Source organism: Pogona vitticeps, chromosome 13, assembly GCF_051106095.1.
Source record: "Pogona vitticeps strain Pit_001003342236 chromosome 13, PviZW2.1, whole genome shotgun sequence".
Lineage (NCBI taxonomy): Eukaryota > Metazoa > Chordata > Lepidosauria > Squamata > Agamidae > Pogona > Pogona vitticeps.
This window is the reverse complement of record NC_135795.1, coordinates 4,738,867-4,759,102: the sequence shown is the minus strand read 5'-3', so window position 1 is coordinate 4,759,102 and position 20,236 is coordinate 4,738,867. Positions and strand designations below refer to the sequence as shown.

The following is a 20,236-nucleotide window of genomic DNA, read 5'->3' as shown; positions in this document are numbered from 1 at the left end:
GGCTTCTTTTCTTGCATCAATCCATCTCAGGTCAGGTCTTCCTCTTTCCCTCCTTCTCCATTTTATTTTATTTTATTTTATTTTTATTTTATTTTATTAGGATTTATAATCCTTCCTCCCACGTGGGGCAGGTGCAGTATTTCGCCTTCCACCACTAGTCCGCACTTCCCCCCAAGTGCGCGCTCTCGCCTGCCCCCTGCCGGTGGCCGCGCCAAAAGCCGCGCACGACCTGCCGCCCGCCGGGAATCCTCTCCGCACGTCTTTGAGCGGACGATCCGGCCACCTCTGGCGGGGGGAGCTCTATGGTTTCTGCCCTCTGACTCTGATTGCTAGAGCGTCCCAGCAGGACTGGGAAGAAGGCTATAGGAAGGAAGGAAGGAAGGCAGGCGGTCCAAGGGGTGTCGCTGTGCCGGCAGCACCGTGTTGTACCCCCGCCTGGCGCCTTGGTTCCGCTTGAGAACGGTTCCCCCTTTCAGAAGCCCGTCCTTTCTTCCTGGCCTTCCTTTCCCTTCCTGGTGAGCCTTTTCTTTGCCCTTCTTCCCCATGACCTGCGCGCCCGACAGATGCAGACGATCCTGACGCCAGAATGGGTCCCGGGCACTTGCTGTTGCCATGGTCGGTGCTCTTCTTCCTCCTGCTGCTGCTGCCTTGGGATTTAGCAGCACTGCTGCAAACAGACGGAGGCTGGTAAGTTGGCATCCCCGGGGGAAATCAAGGCAGCGCGGAGGGGAAGGCCGGTGGAGGGGGGGGGAGACTAAACCGCCATCCCCACCTGCCCTGGCCATGGACGGCCATCAAGGGTGGGGATGATGGGAGCGGCAGTCCCTGGACAGCCATCCTCGTTGTGCAAATGGGCCTTTTGCTGGACAAACCACCGGGGGGGGGGGAGAAGAGCCGCCCTTGGAAGGAGGCCATAAAAGCTCCCCTTTTTCTTGGCCAGCCTGCCTGCCTTCCCCCCGAAACAACAAAAACCGAGCAAGCCAATAACCTCGGGGGGGGGGGTCTCCCTGTTTGAAGCCCTGCCTCCCTTTTGCTTTTCCTTTCTCTGCTTTAGGCTGACAAGCAGGCAGGTGGCCCTGACGGAAGAAGACTTCTGCACGGTGGAGCGACGAGATGCCCGTCTCACCTACTCCCAGTTCATTCAGCAGTAAGTGGCGGCGAGAGGACCCAGCCTTCGGTACAGCCGGGAGCATGCTGGGCCAACATTCTTGCAGAAAGATTAACCTCCACGCCGACTCCATAACCTGCACCAGTTTGCCACCAAACGTTACACCATTTGAGTTAGGCTGGCAGTAGGATTTTGGCCTCTGGATGTGAAATTATTAATTCAGTCCTTCAGTTCCCTTTCCCTCCGCTTCCCTTCCCTCCTCTTTCCCAGTATCAAATTTCAGATTGTAAGTTTTCTTGGGGCAGAGAGTTGTCCACTTGACCCACGCAAAACATGAGTTGGTGGTGGGTTATAAGGAGGCGGAGGATTTCTGTGACATGTCACATTTTCTCTGCAACCTACATTTGAACCCGTTGTCGTTGTTTAGTCCGACTCTTCGTGACCCCATTGACCAAAGCACGCCAGGCCCTCCTGTCTTCTTTGAACTCATAAGCCAGTTCAAACATGTTTTCTCTCCAAAGGACTCATAAACATGTTCAACCCCACCCATAAGCAAAAACATGGGTAGTGGGGGAAAATGTGACATGTCATAGAAATCCTCCCCCCCCACACCACCAGAAGTAATAAATAAGTGTTCTCCCATGTTCATGGAATTATGATCATGAAAGCGTCGTATTCGCCCAGGGTTATTTATTTATCTCACATTTATGCAAAAGGGAGAGAGTCCCCAGTTTTGCTGTAGTCTTCTTGCTTTGCCTCTCCATCTGATCTGCCTTCTGGGGTTGTAGGTGGGATGAAGGTGGAGAAAAGCACAATGTCCACATAGGACATCAAAGGTCATGGATGGATTTCTGGAAAGCATCGGTTTGGGAGGAAGAAGGAGGAGAAGAGGAAGGAGGTCTTCCCTTGATGTTCTTCCAGGGATGAGCAAGAGGGCAGGGCCATTTCTGGGAGAAAACCTCTCGTTGGTTCTTGGGGCCCAGAATGGATTTGCTTGTCCTTCTCCAGACCAAGAGAAGCTTTTGTGTCTTGAGAAGGTCATGAAAGTGACCCGACTGGGGGGGAGGCGCGACAATGGGGGGGTTGCGTGCCGTGCCTAAGGGTGTCCCCAAAGACCAACATCCCCCCAGCATGGAAATAAATGTCCAGCCTATTCCGTTTGGACCCCCAAGAATTAAATATCTCTGGCTGGATGCTGCTGTCTGCAGCCCCAGGAGGCTAAGGGAAGCCCAGGGGCAGACAGAGCTGCAGAATAGCTGGTGAGGCTGTCTTCGCTTTCTTTTTCTAGGTATGCCTTCTCTCGGCCAGTTATACTCCAGGGAATCACAGACAACTCGGTGAGTGGCTCTCTGCCATAGATGTGGGTCTAACTCTCCTCTTTTAAAGCCTCGGCTGAGAGTCTCGGGAAAGGTCATATGTTGCCCAATCTGTCCTCCCCCCACTTTAATTCCATACCCATAACAAAGCATGCCAGCAGAAAAAACTCCAGCGTACTGTAATCCCTGGCATTCGAAATGCTCCCACTTGTTAGACATACGTTGCAAAATTATCTTTTTTTCCCAATCTTTCCTTGGGTTGTCCAGTCTACCTTTTATGTAAATTACTGCATTTTAATTTTGTACGTTGCCTGTGTTATATGTTTTATTATTGCTGTGCGACACTCTGACATTCTCCAGCTCAAGCAAATCTGGGCAATTTCTAAATATCCTTGAATGAATGAATAACTAAAATCTGTCTTGGAACAACAGGGCCAGACGCTCAGTTGTTTCCTTCCTGGATTGGGAAACAAAAAGGGCTGCCCAGTTCAGAACCCTGTTGCCCAAGAGTGGATCCGTACCCAGCCTCGAACGCAGCTCCCATCGTCCTTCAGCCAGCCAAGCGGATGGGTGGGTGGGTGGGGTGACCACATCTGGAAGCCCAAGAGGAGAGCCTACAGTCGTGACCAGCTAAATGCTGAAAAAGAATATTATGTAGGGGAAAATCTGTCTCTTGCTATTTTCCCCAGCCCATGAGTGACGAGAGCTCAGCGGTCTGTCCATGTTTTGCACATGGAATTCGGAGAGCGCATCTTATCTCGTATCCAAAGCGCGAGATTCCGGGCCATCTGGGTTTAGAATGTTTGTCTGCCTCTGGGACAGGGGATGCATAGCCCTCCGGACACTGTTGGACTTCCTTTCCCATTGCCGTGGGCCACGCCAGCAAGGGCTCATGGGAAATGTAGTCCCACAGCCTCTGGGTGGCCACATCTCCCCCTCCCATGTTGGCATCTTCTTCTGTCTTTGCAGGAGTTCCAGGCCCAGTGTACCAAAGAGAAGCTCTTGGCCAGGTACGGGGACCGGCTGGTCCGTCTCAGCACCGCCAACACCTACTCGTATCACAAAGGTAAGGAGGTGGGGCGGGTGGCCAAGATCCCCTACCAGATGGTCAACCTGGTGGCAGGAGTGGGGCTTGTCCTTCTCTGCCCTCCTCACCCCTTGTCGTTCCCTTGTTCCAGTCGACCTGGCTTTCCAAGATTACGTGGACCAGTTCCTGGAGCCACAAGACCAAACCTCTTTAGGAAGCGGTGAGTACCTGCTCCCCGGAACGGCGTTTCCTTCCTTTCATCCCTGCTCGCTGGCTGGCTTAGCCACTGCCCGGCTTGGAGGGAGCCTGAGAAGGGCCGTATCCGCCGCGCGGTCTTCCTTTCCTACCCCTTGCCCACCAGCCAGGCTTAGCCATCTTCACCTCTGAGATAATAGCAGGGCTCCATCTTCGGGGCCCCTTGTGAGCCCAGCCCTTCCTGATATCTCCACGGGGTTGTGAAGTGGAAAATCTCAAGGGTGGCCATCAGAAGCCTGGGTTGAGTGATACAGGAAAAACTTCTTAACTGTTAGAGCAGTACAACAATGGAACCCATGACCTCAGAGGGAGGTGGGGAGCGTTCCAACGCTGGAGGCCTTCAAGAGAAAATGGGACCACCTGTCTGATCTCCTTGGATTGGGATTCCTGCCTTGAGCAGAGGGTTGGACGCGATGGCCTTATAGGTTCCTGTTATTCTAGGATTCTACTTTTCTAAGATCATTAAAAATTACAAATTTTATTTTATTTATTTATTTAATTTATATCCCGCCTATCTGAATCACATAGGACCACTCTCCAGCACTCTCTCTTTGCGCCCTCTCGGGTTGCGTGGGGCCTAACGTTGCCAAGTTTTCAGGGACCTCAGCACGACGGTGTGACAAACCCAGACCTACTGGGATATGTCACACAGTTACACTAAGCTGCCACCAACCATTCCCTATAATAAGTCACACAGACCAGGGATGGATTTTTAAACAACAAAAGAATAAGGTTTATTTTAAATACAAACAGGGTAAATAAAACAATCAGGTGAATAAAATAAAGTAACGTGGCTTATTCTCACACACACAAGCATACAGTTTGGTTCACCTAGACCCTTTAACTTAAAGCACAGACCCTGAACCCATCAGTTCTGGCTAACCCACAGACACCTGAACTTATCAGGTTGGTACTCTGACACACAGTAGTACCCTGTCAGACACCCAGACTCCCACAACAGCTTCTTCTTCCCAGCTGCTGCTTCGTCACAACCCAGTGTCTCACAGTCTGTCTCAGCATCTCTCTTCACCACACAGGCATCACATATTTATACAGTACAGCCCCTCCTCCTGATGTCCCGCCTTCCACTCCCCATAGGATGGAACTTTCCCTCCAAACCCATGACAGACAGGTAACATCAGTGCTGTTATGTAACACCTCCCCTCTTTAAAAGTTGTTTTGTAGGGGGAAAGCTAAGGTGCTTTTTCCCAAAAAAAACAACCTGCATAAAATACACAACAACATTTATACATACCATATAATACTTACATATACTTACATTCTAAGTTAAACCATAGCAAATAGGCATTTAAACATTTACCATCTACATTACATCCATTTACCTTTATTAATACCAACCAAATTCAAAACCAGGTACATTTTAACTTTTTGTCTTCATTATATACATATAGTCCATGTTCTTTCGCCGTCTTCAGTCTTCAGGTCTTCTTGATAAGGCGTCAGCAACACAGTTCACTGACCCTCTGACCACCTTCACTTCAAAGTCATAGTCCTGTAAGTTCAAAGCCCACCTCATAAGTTTGCTATTGTGGGTTTTCATTGTCTTTAACCATTGCAATGGTGAATGGTCAGTACACAGAACAAAATGTCTTCCCCAGATGTAAGGCTTGGCCTTCTGGATCGCGTAGACTATGGCCAAACACTCCTTCTCCACGGTTGCCAAATGTCTCTCACCTTTTTGAAGTTTCCTACTCAGGTAGGACACTGGATGCTGGTCACCATTCTCATCCTCTTGGCACAGAACTGCTCCTACCCCGCTGTTAGACGCATCGGTGTAGATGATGAACTCCCGGTCGAAGTCTGGAGCACGCAGGACAGGATAGTTGATTAACGCCTCCTTCAACCTCTGGAACGCCGCCTCACAGTCGCTGGTCCACGGGATGCGGTCATCAGTCTTCTTCCTCGTCAGATCGGTCAGCGGAGCCGCAATCTCGCTAAACCTCGGGATGAACTTTCTGTAGTAGCCCACCAACCCAAGAAATGATTTGACTTTTTTCTTGGTGTTGGGTCTAGGCCAATCACGAACAGCTTCTATTTTGGCCTCCAGGGGTTTTATCATTCCTCCCCCTATCATGTGACCCAAGTATTTTATTTCTGGGCTACCCAGCTGACACTTGCTGGCCTTTACTGTTAGCCCTGCTGCACTTAACCTCTGCAGCACTAACTCTAGGTGTATCAGGTGATCTTCCCAGGTATTACTGAAGATCCCTATGTCGTCAATGTAGGCCACTGTAAAGTCACTGAGCCCTGCCAAGGTCTGGTCCATCAGCCTTTGGAATGTGGCTGGTGCATTTCTGAGACCAAAGCTCAGGACTCGAAACTCATAGAGACCAAAAGGGCTGCAAAAGGCAGTTTTTTCTTGATCCCTGGGATCAATTCTTAATTGCCAATATCCCTTTACCAGGTCCAATGATGAGATGAACCGACAACCCCCTATGGTTTCAATCAGGTTGTCTAGCCTGGGCATTGGGTAGGCATCAGGAGTGGTTACACGGTTTAACTTCCTGTAATCAACACAAAACCTAATGCTCCCATCAGGCTTGTCCACAAGGACTATCGGAGAGGACCAAGGACTAGAAGAGGGGACGATTATGTTCTCCCTCAGCATTTCGTCCAGCTCCTTCCGCACCTTGTCCCTATAGGGTCCCGTTACTCGGTATGGGGATACTGCCTGCGGGGGTGCATCCCCTGTGTGGATCCGATGCATCACTCCCTTCACTATCCCCGGCTTGTTAGAAAACACCTGTTGATATTTACTAAGCAGCATTTTTAGTTCTTGCTGCTGGTCTTGGGTGAGTGCAGGACTGATCTTTACCTCCTCTGGGTTGTATTTTACTTCCCCTCTACCCTCCCAGAAGGGTAATTCAGCTTCCTCACTCTCAGCTGCTTTTATCGCGAATAAAACCCTCTGTTCCCCTCTGTAGTAGGGTTTTAGGGCATTCACATGAACCACCCTCCTTGCCTGGTTCTCCTCCTGCTCTATTAGGTAGTTCAGGTCTGACATCTTGGAAATGACCCTATATGGTCCTGCCCATTTGAGCTGCAGTTTATTCTCTCTGCAGGGCCTAAGCCAAAGCACCTCCTCCCCTGGGTCAAAGTGCCTCTCTCTAGCTTTGCGGTCATACCATGTTTTCTGTTTGACCTTCTGCGCTTGCAGGTTTTCTGCTGCCAGCTCTAGATTTCGCTTTAGGTCATTCATCAAGGTGTCTATGTATGTCACAACGTCTTGTGGGTCATCCTGGGTGATCTGCTCCCAATTTTGTTTTATCAAATCAAGGGGCCCTTTCACCCTTCTCCCAAATAAAAGTTCGAATGGACTGAACCCGGTACTGGCTTGTGGCACTGATCGATAAGCAAACAAAAGGGATTGCAGCTTCTGGTCCCAATTGTTTGGATTCTCTGCCAAGTAAGCCCTAATCATGCGCATTAGAGTCCCATTGAACTTCTCAGTTAACCCATTGCTTTCAGGATGATAAGCAGTGGTTTCCTTGTGCTTAATTCCACAGATCTGCCATAAGCGTTTCATGAGCTTTGATGTGAACGATGCGCCCAAATCTGTGATTATCTCTGAGGCAAATCCCATCCTGGACATATACCCCACCAAAGCATCGGCCACTGTGTTAGTTTCAATGTTAGTCAAGGGTATGGCTTCAGGATACCTTGTGGCATGGTCCACAATTGTTAGAATGAACCTGTTCCCCCTCTTTGTGGCCTTGGGCAAAGGTCCCACAATATCCACCCCTATGCATTTGAACGGAGTGTCAATCACAGGCAAAGGGCACAGCTTTGCTTTGGTCCTGTCGCGGTTATTCCCCTGCCTTTGACACACATCGCATTGTTTACAGAACTCCCTGATCTGCTTCCCTATGTCAGGCCAGTAGAAATTCTGTGTGATTCTCTGCTGTGTTTTGTTGACCCCTAAGTGTGCAGCAAACATGTCAGAGTGCCCCCTTTGTAAGATCATGGGGCGATACTTTTCAGGTACCACCAGTTGACTTCTGATCCCATCTCCCCCTTTTGAGATGTTCCTCAGGGTTTCTCTATATAAAATCCCCTTTTTCTCCAGAAATCTCACTGGGGTTTCAGGTGTTAGCTGGGCGTCAGTCACCTGTTCAAAACACTTTTGGAGAGTGGCGTCTGCCTTTTGCTCCTGTCCAAATCTGCTGTCTGTGGTTAAGGTTTCCACCACAGCTTCTGAACTTCCCCCACCTGCTTCCGTCTCTGGCTCATCATTACCCCCCTGAACTGTCCCTGTGGTGGCTTGTGAGCGTGTAATCACTAGCACCCGTTTCACATGTTCAGCCAGGTCATTTCCCACGAGCACGGCTGCTGGCAGAGTCGATGAAATCGCTAGCCGCCAATCTCCCCTCCAGCCTTGAAAGTTGACAGGTACCTCTGCTACTGGCAGAGAGATTACCTGCCCCTCAATCCCTGCTACCTTCATGCTCTCATTTGGGATTATAAACTCCCTAGGGATGATATCTGGATGGCACAGGGTTACCTGGGAACAAGTGTCCCGCAGCCCCCTATACTGACGGTCAAGTATTCCTACGTCCACCCCTGCTGTTTCAAACAACTGAGAATCTGTTTTTACCAGCAAGCAGCGCTTTACCTCCCCAAGAGGACCATTTTCCTCAGCCTGATCAGCAGAGGTAGCTGTTCCAGACTGAGTAGTCATGGCAACAGGCTCCCTCTGTGACAATGAGCTTTGCTCTTTCTGGACACAGAACACAGCTTTTGGCTTGGTCCCACTAGAATTCTGAGGCACCATTCCTTTTAGCTGCTTTAATTTCTCACACTCTGAGATCAGATGACCCTTTCCCTGACAGAAATAGCATTTTCTAGTGTATTTGGATTCTCTCTCCTCTTGTTTCGGTTTTCCCTCCAAATTCTGAGGGCTTGGTTTCATGCCTGAGGGCTTCCCTTCACCATGGGCCCCTCCCCCTTGCTGGCTTTTCCCTGGTCCCTGAGAGTACTTGCTGTAGGTTTCTTTGGGTTTACCTACAGATTTCCCCTCACCCAAGGGCTTTCTTATTTGGGAGATAAAATCCGCGATCTCTGCGGCTTGTGCCACAGATTTTGGTTTCCTTTCCCTCACCTGGAATTTCAATTCCCCATGCAGAACTGAATAGAACTGTTCCAGGGCTATCAAGTCTTTAAGCTGTTCATAGGTCTCTGTTCCCTCCTGCGACAGCCATTTCTCAAGCAGCCTCACCAATTGGGCCCCCACTTGGGTAAAAGTCTGTTCTGGCTTCTTGGTGAGGGACCTGAACCTTTGTCTCAGCTGCTCTGCATTTATCCCATGTCTTGCAAACACCAGTTTTTTAAACTCTGCGAAATCTTTCATCCGTTCCTCAGGCATCTCGGCATAAACCTCAGCCAGGCTACCACTGATTAAAGATCGCATGATGGTCATCTTCTCAGTTTCCCTCACTGAGAAGTCCACAAACGCTCTTTCCACTAAGGAAAAGAACACCTCAGGACAATCTCCCTTGTGGTACACAGGGAATTTCTTCAGGTCAGCCTTAGACAGTTGGCCTCCCTCAGAATCCCTATTATTATTATTGTTCTGGTTCATCATTTCCAGTTTTCTTAATTCAAACGCCATTCTTTCTTTTTCCAGAGCAATTCTCTCTCTCTCCCTCTCCATTTCCATTCTTTCTCTCTCTCTCTCTAATTCAAATTGCCGCTGTTTCTCTCTTTCCCTTTCCTCCATTTCCCTCACCCTCAGTTCATGCTGTTGGGCTAGGAGTAATTTTCTGAGTTCTGGGTCCTGCTCTCCTGTGCTGTCACCTTGCACTGAGCCAAATTCATCCTCAGAACCTTGGTCAATCTGGGGGTCTTTCACTTCACCCATGTCTGTTACTTGACTTCGAGTCAAGGGCATAATCCCCCCTCAGAACAGGCTGCTTTAAAAAGTCAAGCCTCAAAATAAAACGACCACTTTTTTCCTTCTTGCCTCAGAACCAGCTCTCCTAGAGATTGCTGCTGTTCTTCAGCACTAAATTTGCAACAGTATCGAGTCAGAGCCTACCCCCCTCTGCTGGGCCTCTCAGCTGGCAAGCTAGCTCACTGTTGCTACGCAGTTTTGCCTCAGCGTTTTCCCGCCAAAATCAGGCTGCCTCAGAGCACCTTAATCTAAGTCTCCCCAGTTGGCACGTTCTTCTACTAGTGCACCTCCCCGTGAGGTACACCTAGAAGATTACCTACGCGCCTCAGACTGTCCCTGACTGGACCCCCCTTGCTCTGGGCACACCTGCCAAGGCTTTGCTGGACCACTGGACAACTGGACCAGTCGTATCCCACACGCTGGACACCAATCAATGTGACAAACCCAGACCTACTGGGATATGTCACACAGTTACACTAAGCTGCCACCAACCATTCCCTATAATAAGTCACACAGACCAGGGATGGATTTTTAAACAACAAAAGAATAAGGTTTATTTTAAATACAAACAGGGTAAATAAAACAATCAGGTGAATAAAATAAAGTAACGTGGCTTATTCTCACACACACAAGCATACAGTTTGGTTCACCTAGACCCTTTAACTTAAAGCACAGACCCTGAACCCATCAGTTCTGGCTAACCCACAGACACCTGAACTTATCAGGTTGGTACTCTGACACACAGTAGTACCCTGTCAGACACCCAGACTCCCACAACAGCTTCTTCTTCCCAGCTGCTGCTTCGTCACAACCCAGTGTCTCACAGTCTGTCTCAGCATCTCTCTTCACCACACAGGCATCACATATTTATACAGTACAGCCCCTCCTCCTGATGTCCCGCCTTCCACTCCCCATAGGATGGAACTTTCCCTCCAAACCCATGACAGACAGGTAACATCAGTGCTGTTATGTAACAGACGGGACCGCCCAACCCTGTGAATTTCAAAACTACTTTAAAATATATATTTTTTGGCCACTGGAGGTCCTCAGGGAGCTTTTTGAATTAAAAAAAATTGTAATGGAAAGATTCTGAACTTGAGGTTCCCGGGGGGCCCAATGCGGCTGTCCGAGGATCCACACATGTGGCTCCTGGACCTCTGGTTTGTGTCAAATGAGCAGGATGACAGATTTAGCCCACTACGTTAACCACTACGTTAAAAAAAACAGGGGAAGTCAAGGGAGTAGAGCAGTACCTAGTAGCTGGATGAGATGGGGGCCGAGATTCCCCTCTGGCTGCAGAATCTGCTTTTGGCAGCTGGGGTGCTTCCTGGAGCAAAGACCAAACTCTGTTTTATGTGGTGCCTGGAGGCTCCTGACCAATGGCCACCACACAGGAGCTAGTTGGGTTGCTGCCCGTCCCCGGGAGGCCGCAGGGCAGCCTCTCCTTTCCCAGAAAAGGGGTCCCATCCTGCTTCAGGGTATTACTCCGTGTCACAGAAGGCTTAGCTCTCTTTTCTTCTTACTCCACAGAAACCCTCTACTTCTTTGGGGACAATAACTTCACCGAGTGGGGCCCGCTCTTCCAGAAATACAGACCTCCGCCGTTCCAGATCCCGGGTACCACTGGAGCATATAGTTTCGGGATTGCTGGTCAGTAACCCATCTATCGAGCGGATCTTTTTTATGGGTGAGAGGGAAGGAGCGATTGTCTTTGGATGCCTTCTCTAGCTCTTTTTCTCTCCTGCCAGAAGCTGGAAATACCACCGCTCTTCCGAACTCGCAACACACCAACGAAAGATGAGTCTGACCATGTGCCTGTTAACTGTGTGTGTGCCAGAACATGGAAATGCGACTCTTTTTAGATTGCAGGCTCCTGAATCTCAGAGCCCACCTGGGCACTGCTGGGATGTTTTTTGCAAATGTGTCGAGGAAAGCTTCCCAAATGGATGTTTAAACTGAAAATTACTTTTTTTGAACATTTCTCTTTGGGCAGGTTTTTAAGCAGCAAATGGTTTCCAGAATGCTGGTTTTTAACTTACAGATTTGTGTGTGTTTGTTTGTGTGAGTGAGTGAGAGAGAGAGAGAGAGAGAGAGAGAGAGAGAGAGAGAGATCCCACCTATCTCATGGCTAGGCCACCACTCTTGATGGCTCAAATGCTTTAAAATGGTTTTTAATCTTGGTTTTATATCTAAATATATGTTGAATTGTTTTTTAGTGTGATATTTATGCAGAATTTCAAGGCCCTTGCTTGTTTTCTAATTTTATCTGTCGTGAGCTGCCTTGGGTCCCTTTATGGGCAGAAAGGTGACCTATAAGTCATGCTTGGAGCTGTACCCCAGATAAAGTACAGCTCCAAGCACAGTTCCCGTTTTGTTTTGTTTTTAAAAAAGTAACTTTGCCCAAATCCACCCCAGCCCGATTTGTACAAAAACAACTTCTACAGCAGGAAGAATCTTATTTATTTATTTATTTATTTATTTATTTGATTTATATCCCGCTCATCTGGTAAATCTATACCACTCTGAGCGGCTAACAAGAACATATATACAATTATAATAAAATAAATTAAAAATCAATTAACAGAAAATGACAAAAATCATAGATAATTGCAAATAATAAATAGATAAAGGAGAGAAAAATAAATTAAGTTAGATTAGGTGCTGGCAGGAGGGAAGGCCTTGACATACAGCCATGTTTTCAGTTGAGTTTTGAATGTACCCAGCGTAGGGGCTGCGCGAATCTCAGGAGGGAGATTGTTCCAAAGGCGAGGAGCCACCGCCGAGAAGGCCTGGTTTCGTGTCTTCTCCCTCCGGGCCTCCCTCGGCGTCAGGCTCCTCAGCCTCACCTCCTGGGTCGCGCGGGTGGTCCGGGTAGAGCTTGGTGGGTGAAGGCGTTCCGCCAAGTATCGAGGTCCCAAACCGTTTAGGGCCTTATAAGTGAGCATTAAAACTTTGAAGTCAATACGGAAACGAATGGGCAGCCAATGCAGTCTAGCCAGGGTAGGAGAAATGTGATGGAATTTTCTCCCTCCGGTAAGGAGTCTGGCTGCTGCATTCTGCACCATCTGGAGTTTCCGTATCAGCCTCAAAGGTAGCCCCACGTAGAGCGCGTTGCAGTGATCTAATCTTGAGATTACGAGCGCGTGTACTAAGGTGGTGAGCGCCCCCGAGTCAAGATAGGGCCGCAGCCGGGCAATCCGCCAAAGGTGGAAAAAGGCGGAGCGGACAACCGACGCCACCTGTGTTTCCATGGTGAGCGTCGGGTCCAAATGTATGCCCAAGCTGCGGACCCCACTCACCGGAGCCAGGGTGGCCCTCCCAAACGAGAGAGAGCCAACCAAGCCACCAACCACGGGGGGGCCCACCCTCAGGACTTCCGTCTTGTCCGGGTTCAGCCGCAGGCCATTTTCCTGCATCCATTCCAGTACAGTCCCCAGGCAGCGTTGAAGGGACAGGACGGCATCACCTGCTGTTGGTAAAAAGGAGATGTAGAGCTGGGTGTCATCAGCATACTGATGACACAGCGCTCCACACCCCCTGATGACCCCCGCTAGTGGCCTCATATAGATGTTAAATAGCATTGGGGAGATAATCGACCCCTGTGGAACCCCACAGTTGGAGTTCCACGGGGCCGAGACACTCTCCCCAAGCTGAACTCTCTGGGGACGGTCCTCCAAGAAGGAACGGAGCCAGGCTAACGCCAGGCCACCGATTCCCAACTCGGAGAGCCTCCCCAGGAGGATACCGTGGTCGACGGTATCAAAGGCCGCCGAAATATCGAGGAGGACCAGCAGAGACGTTTTGCCCCTGTCGGCCTCCCTCAGAAGGTCATCATACAGGGCGACCAATGCCGTCTCTGTCCCGTGGCGCGGCCTGAAGCCCGACTGGAATGGATCCAGGGCATCTGTTTCATCCAGGAGTGCCTGAAGCTGGTCTGCCACCACCCTCTCCACCACTTTGCTCATGAAAGAAATATTGGCGACGGGCCTGTAATTGCCAATTTCGTCCGCCGCCAAACTAGATTTCTTTCGTATGGGCCTAATGAGTGTCTCCTTGAGGGCAGATGGGAATCTGCCCTCAAGGAAAGACCCATTTATTATTGCTGTGGCCCATTCAGTTGTTTTCGGCCTGGCTGCTTTGATTAGCCAGGCCGGGCAAGGGTCCAAGGAGGAGGTGGTGGCCCGACAGCGGTCAAGCACCCTGGCCACAGAATCAGGCGTTACTGGCTGGAAAGAGTCGAAAATAACCGGGCAAGACGGAGCGCTGGACATCTCAGCTCGATTCACTGCATTTAAAAAAGGAGAGAGCTCCCGGCGGATGGCCTCCACTTTAGATTTAAAAAATGCCGCAAATTGGTCAGGTGAAAAACTAGGGGGAGGCCCATCACCCGGACCAACTCCGGATAGGTCGCGCACTATACGGAAAAGCTCCGCCTGCTGGTTGGACGCTTCGCTTATCCGGTTAGCGAAGAATGATCTACATGCAGCCTTCACCTTATTCAGGTAAAGGTTAGTTGCGACCTTGACAGCTATCCAGTTGTTGTCCGTCGGGTTCTTCCTCCATCTACGCTCTAGCCTTCTCCTAATTCGCTTCATCGCCCGGAGCTCCAGGTTGAACCAGGGCGCCGGACGAGTTCTGCGCCGGAGAGGGCGTTTGGGCGCGATCGTGTCGACTGCCCGGGTGGCAGCGATGGACCAGCTGTCCACCAGGACGTCAACAGGAGCGCTAGCCAGGTCAGCCGTAATCCCTCTCATGGCCTCCTGGAAACCGATCGGATCCAGTAGTCTTCGAGGGCGGACCATAGAAATAGGCCCCTGCTCCCTGCGGGGGGAGAGAGCCACTGTGAGGTTAGATTTTATCAGGTGGTGATCTGACCATGACAAGGGGATAGACACAAGGTCCGTCACCATCAGACCACTCTCGCCCCAATTGGAGGAAAAAACCAGGTCTAGCGTATGGCCACCCACGTGGGTGGGGCCGTTGACATGTTGGGACATGTTCAAGGAAGCCATGGTTTCCAAGAACTCAAGAGCTGGCCCAGTAACCTCTGCCTCCGCATGCACATTGAAATCGCCCAAGACCAGAAGCCTCGGGGATCCCAACAATGCCGCGGAGACAAAGTCAGCCAGCTCCGGAAGGGAAGTGGCTGGGCCGCAGGGAGCACGGTAGCCCAGCAAAATCCCAATTCCATCCCTGGCCCCTATCGACACGTGGAGTGCCTCTAGACCCGGCCTTACCACCGAGGAGCGCCTGGTAACCTCCAAGTTGGATTTATAGACAATGGCTACTCCCCCTCCCCGTCCTTCCAGTCTACCCTGGTGCTGGACATCATAACCGGGCGGGCAGATGAGAGCCAGGGGGGGACCACCCTCCCCATTGAGCCACGTCTCGGTTATGCATGCCAGGTCTGCATTCTCTTCCAGGATAAGGTCTTGAATCACCTGGGGCTTATTCGATACAGACCTGGCATTCAACAGCACCAGGGTTAGAGTGGAAGGCTGGCTGAACTTAATGCTTTAACCTTTCTGACAGGGTGCAATTGAAACATTCCATGCACATCACAGAAATATATAATAATGTTCACGTGCCTAAATTATTCGGGATCTACATGGATGTTGCAGCTCCCTCTGAGGTCTGGAGATCTTCAGCTGTTCTTTGGTTGCCTGACGTTTCAGTGAACAAGGCCTGTGTTCAAGCGTTAGTTTTTTTTCCCTTACATCTTTGAGGGCTAGGAACTTGTTCATTTAAAAAGCAAAGCAGGGATGGCCCAGGTATCTGAATCCTGTCCCCAAGGGCTACCTCTGGCACCCCCTTCCTCAACATGCGCACGCAGGACATCGGGACCTGTTGATCCTCAAAAGGTGGAATAAGAATTTTGGAAGAGAAGGGTACTTGTTTGGCCATCGATGATAGATTCCCTAGATGCCCCTCCTAGCTTTTCGGAAGGGACCGTGCACTACCTAAGGCTCTTTCTCTTCCTTCCTCTTTCTGTCTCTCTTTTGATTCCATGCAGGATCCGGCTCCGGGGTGCCCTTCCACTGGCACGGCCCTGGTTACTCCGAGGTGATCTTTGGCAGGAAGGTGAGCGTTCCACAAGGAACGACAATCGCTCCACTCCTTTCATTTCTCTCTACAGCCCAATCCAGGGTGGGTTTGATTTAAGTCCAGATTTAAATTATAAACATTGATTGTTGGATTCAAATCACTTTGATTCTTAAGACGACGTTGGTTTTTATCCACCCGGGGCCAGTCACACTGTGGCCAAAATCCTCTTGTGAACGTAACTCAAATGGCGGAACGGTTGGTAGCACATTGCGAATCACAACGCCTAGGGTCTCTTCCAGCCTTGCAGTTCTAAGATGATGGTGATGATGATGATTAAAGTCAGCATAGATTTTTCTGTTGCACCCTGAGCTACATGGCTTCAGGGACAACACTTAACTCCTTGCAAACAGTTTCACCATTTGAAGGGGTGGAAACGAGTCTTGTGTGACCTTTAAAAATTCAGAGCCTGGGATTTTTCTGGATGACGGCTCACTTCTTCGGATGCACGGGAGGGCGGCATTCAAGGCGCACATTTAGATGCAGGACAGAGCAACATGTTTACATATTTCGTTTCTTCAAAATATTTTTACCCCGCCTTTCTCCTTAAAAAAAGGATCGAAGGTGGCTTACGTTGTTAAAAAATAATAATAAAGACCTCGAAGTTTCTCATCTCTAGCTCCTCTTCCTTTCTCGGCCCACAGCGCTGGTTTCTGTATCCCCCGGAGAAGACGCCGGACTTCCATCCCAACAGAACCACTCTCTCCTGGTTGCTGGATACCTACCCTTTCCTGCCGCCCTGGGAGAGGCCCCTGGAATGCACCATTCGCCCGGGAGAGGTGAGCTGCCGTTCCGAGGCCAGTTCCGGGCCACGCTGGGGCTCCTGTGTCTGTTTTGCCTCTCCGATGGAAAGCCAACACAGCAGTCCTGCCTTGACCGTCTGGGGTTGCCTCTCTTCCCTGGTTTCTGCCCCCAGTTTGGCTGATGCAACTTCTCATTGGCCTGCCCTACTTTTTGTGAGACTCACTAAGTCCTACGTAAGGGAAAGAGGGACTCCTTTGTCTGCAACTGCTCCCTAGCCAGCGGCTCGGGCTGCAGAATTCAAACTCTTAAAAAATACACAGTGGTCTTTGTTTCTCAGTTGGCTCACTGGCTGTACATCCCTGCACTGCAGGGCAGAGTATATGCATTTTCCCCAGCTTATTTTATGCAATGACGAGGACTAGGAACATGGTTTTTACAAATGAGAAGCGTGGCGGATGTCCGAGGTGCCAAATTCCAATCATGCTTAGGAAAATACCCAAAGCTAAGGAGATCACTGAGTTTGGATTCCCTGGGCAGGCGGAAGACAGACATCCTTTGCACTCTGCCTGGCATCGTAGCCTGTCTCCCATTAGCAAAGAATTAAACTCTGCAAGATAAATAAGGAGCTGTCGCGATGGCAAAACTAGCAAGGAGTTTGGGATAATCCAGATAAGTCACTCTTGAGTAAATCATGGTGAAATAACCATTCCACCGCCCTCTCTTTTTAAATTACTATTAACGCCATAGTTGTTATAATGCTAAAACAACCAGAAAGAGAAAATACAACTTAATAACATGCCAAGTTGCTGTAGTTCGCGTCTGCAAAAGATGCTTGTCGGGTAGGAATCTATTGATGGACAGACCTTCTAATAACCTGATCAGCTGGGAGAGGGGCAGTAGCAGGAACAGGCAGAACACCGGATGGGTGTGCCCAATCGCGGACGTGGATGGCGCAGCGCTGTGGAGGCATTACACAGCCTTGCCCCTCAGGACCGTCCAGTTGCCTCCACCTGTCCTTCACTTGCATACACGACAAGGCCCTTGGAGGAAACCCAACAGGCTGATCCGGTCAAGGTTACTGATTCCTACGCAAGTGTGTTGGGCTGCAGCCAAAATTTGGTCACTCCGCCCAGGGAAAGAGTAGGTGACAAGGTAAGATTTGATCAGTGCACAAGTCAAACTGTAGGGTTTTTTACCTACCTTTTTGCTCTTTTTCTTGTTCCTTAGGTCCTTTATTTCCCCGATCGCTGGTGGCACGCAACCCTCAATTTGGACACCAGTGTTTTCATCTCCACCTTCCTGGGCTAAACCGATCTGGGTGAGCTTTCCTCCCTGGGATACCTGCTTGTTTTCCCCTGGGGCTTGTGTCTGAAGAAACCGGATGTCTTTGCTACAGACAGGCATCCTCGACAGGCCAGGCTCCAAGAAGGACAGGGAGAGAAAGCTCAGGTGATCTCCTGAGGGACCAACTGGCCAGATTTTGTGAGACTTCTTTGGCACTTGCTGGAATTTAAAAGGGACCTTGATTGATTCAGCCTAGAGGTACATCAGGAGCTTTTCTTAAGCAAGATTCAGGATCACTTAAGATAGATCGGTTCCTCCTTAAGGAACAGATCCCAAAGCTGCACTGTTTCCACATGCTGAACACCTTTCAACCTTGCCCAGCTTGTATCACAGAATCACATCCTCCAGATGTTTTGGATTTCCAGTCCCAGAGTCCTTCCATGCATGTATCAGAGGGCCATGTGGAACTGGACTGGCACCTCCTGTTTGAACTACCGTACATACAATAGAATCCTCACATTCACGGGTTTCATTTATCTGCAGTCTGAAAATATTGATAGAAAAAAAAAGGAGAAATATGTATTTTCAGTGTATTTACCAGACCTGGCCATTAGAGGGAGCCAGAGACCATGCCAGGTATTCTTGTTGAACAATACATAGCATGGTCTCTTTCTCCCTCTAGTGGCCAGCTCTGGTAATACACAATGAAATATATATTTCTGTGGGGTTTTTTTTACATGCTGTGTATAGCGTTCGCCATTATCTGAAGTTTTCAGCATCCATGGGGAGCTTGGAACCAATCTCCTGTGGGTACAGAGGTCCTACTGTACAGTCATTCTGAGAGATGCCTCTTGGCATCTGATGCAGTCAGCTACTGGTAGCTTATTCTTTTCATTGTGTCCCCCTCCAACAGCCTACTTCAAGCAGCAACTTGGCAGGGCTGGGCAAAACTTTGTACCTTTTTTTGGGGGGGAGGGGGCTATGATTTCCAAAAATTCCTGACCTGAAACTGCCAGAATCTCCTGGTGAGTATCGCCAAAGGCTGCTTTAACTTGTCGATTCTGGGAGTTGTAGTCCAAAAAGGTCAACTTTGACCGCCTTAGTTAAGTCCAAAAATGGACCTCCGGCCTCCTTTCGCACTTTCTTTGCTTTCACCATCACTGCAGCATTCCAGGGCCCTGCCAAAGTGACCACAGCACCACAACCCTCTTGTGATGGAGATTTGGGAAGCGGCCTAAAAGTCTGCTTCAATGCAAGTTTCCCAGATAATTTAGTGCCTAGATTTAGAAGATGTAATCTTTTAATTCCACTGCACTTTGCCCAGCTTTGGGACCAACCACAATGTGTGTCAACTGTACAAAAGGCGCTGCTTCTTTTATTTTTTTTTTAACAGAAGGGCCATTGTGATTTATAGAAGGAATTGTATTTAACCCTTTCCCCCATGACACCCCTAAAACATGTTTGAAGGCTTTCCCTGATTCTCCTCACTCTGCCCTGCCTGTTTTTTCAGATGCTTAGTAATGCCGAAGGTTTACATCCAGCATCTAGTGCAGTGGTTCCCAACCTTGGGTTGCCCAGGTGTTCTTTGAGTTCAACTCCCAGAAACCCCGGGCAGCACAGCGGGGGGGGGGGGGTGAAGGCTTCTGGGAATTGCAGTCCGAGAACACCTGGGTGACTCCAGGTTGGGAACTGCAGAACCCACAGAAAAGTATTCCAGGGTAGGTAACCAAAGGCACACAAACAGATCAACCATCCGTCCTCCCTCCAAAAAAAAAAAAAAAATTCATCCATAACATCACTTTTTCCTCCAAAGAAGTATTTCCACAGAGAAGTGAATAAACATACATTATCGCCTGTCTTAGGCCAGTAAACGCATCCTCGGTTTCAAAATTATATTCTTTCTTACTGGGAATGGAAATGTCTTTATTTCTTTGGAAAATATGTTGATGAGCTAATTGAAAATCGGCTTTTGGGTGGAATTAAGTTGCTTGTTTACATGCCCTCGCCTGTAATTAAGGCAGGATGTTGTGAATGTTTGCATCAAGGATGACCAACTTTTCTGACAGGACCTGTTCGAGTCAATTAATTATCTTCTTGAGGAGCAGAAATGTAAGTTGTGCTTTCCTATCGCATCCACCTCTGCTGGGGCAAAGCTTTACAGCTCTTATCAAGGCTACTGTTTGCTACGGGGCAGATCCTGCGGTCTGTGAAGAGCAGCTCTGGGGAGGGGAGAAAATGAAACACACACACCCCGCCGCCGCTATCTCCATCCTCCAGATTAAGACTGTTGTTCTCTCCTGCTTCGGTGAGTGTTCTGGAGAGAAGGGGTGGCAAGCCTAAGGGACCAATTTCTTAAAAGGACCTGGAAACCAGATCCTGACTCACCCAGCACAATGTTTCCTTCTTACAATTGCAAAGGTGCTGGTATTGTTTTAGTTACTCTTGTGTCTGATTTTTTTGGATTAAACGTGTTTTTGCAAAGCCTGCAC

General features: G+C 49.3%; 1 protein-coding gene across 3 annotated transcripts; it reads left to right on the top strand.

The window, feature by feature from the left end:
* Positions 1–395: 395 nt before the first annotated feature.
* On the top strand, positions 396–20,233 carry JMJD8 (jumonji domain containing 8). Of its 3 annotated transcripts, none has more exons than XM_020812475.3 (9): positions 396–687; positions 1,055–1,147; positions 2,397–2,445; positions 3,394–3,490; positions 3,603–3,671; positions 11,148–11,267; positions 15,631–15,698; positions 16,364–16,498; positions 17,691–20,233. In XM_020812475.3, exons 1-9 carry the CDS (start codon positions 587–589, stop codon positions 17,769–17,771), a joined length of 813 nt encoding a protein of 270 aa, XP_020668134.3. In that variant the 5' UTR covers positions 396–586; the 3' UTR covers positions 17,772–20,233. The 3 variants fall into 3 exon arrangements, with proteins under 3 accessions (XP_020668134.3, XP_072838639.2, XP_078237618.1); XM_072982538.2 differs by having other exon boundaries at positions 15,631–15,764; positions 17,691–19,191; XM_078381492.1 differs by lacking the exons at positions 15,631–15,698; positions 16,364–16,498; positions 17,691–20,233 and adding an exon at positions 11,346–11,605.
* The last annotated feature ends 3 nt before the right edge of the window (positions 20,234–20,236 follow it).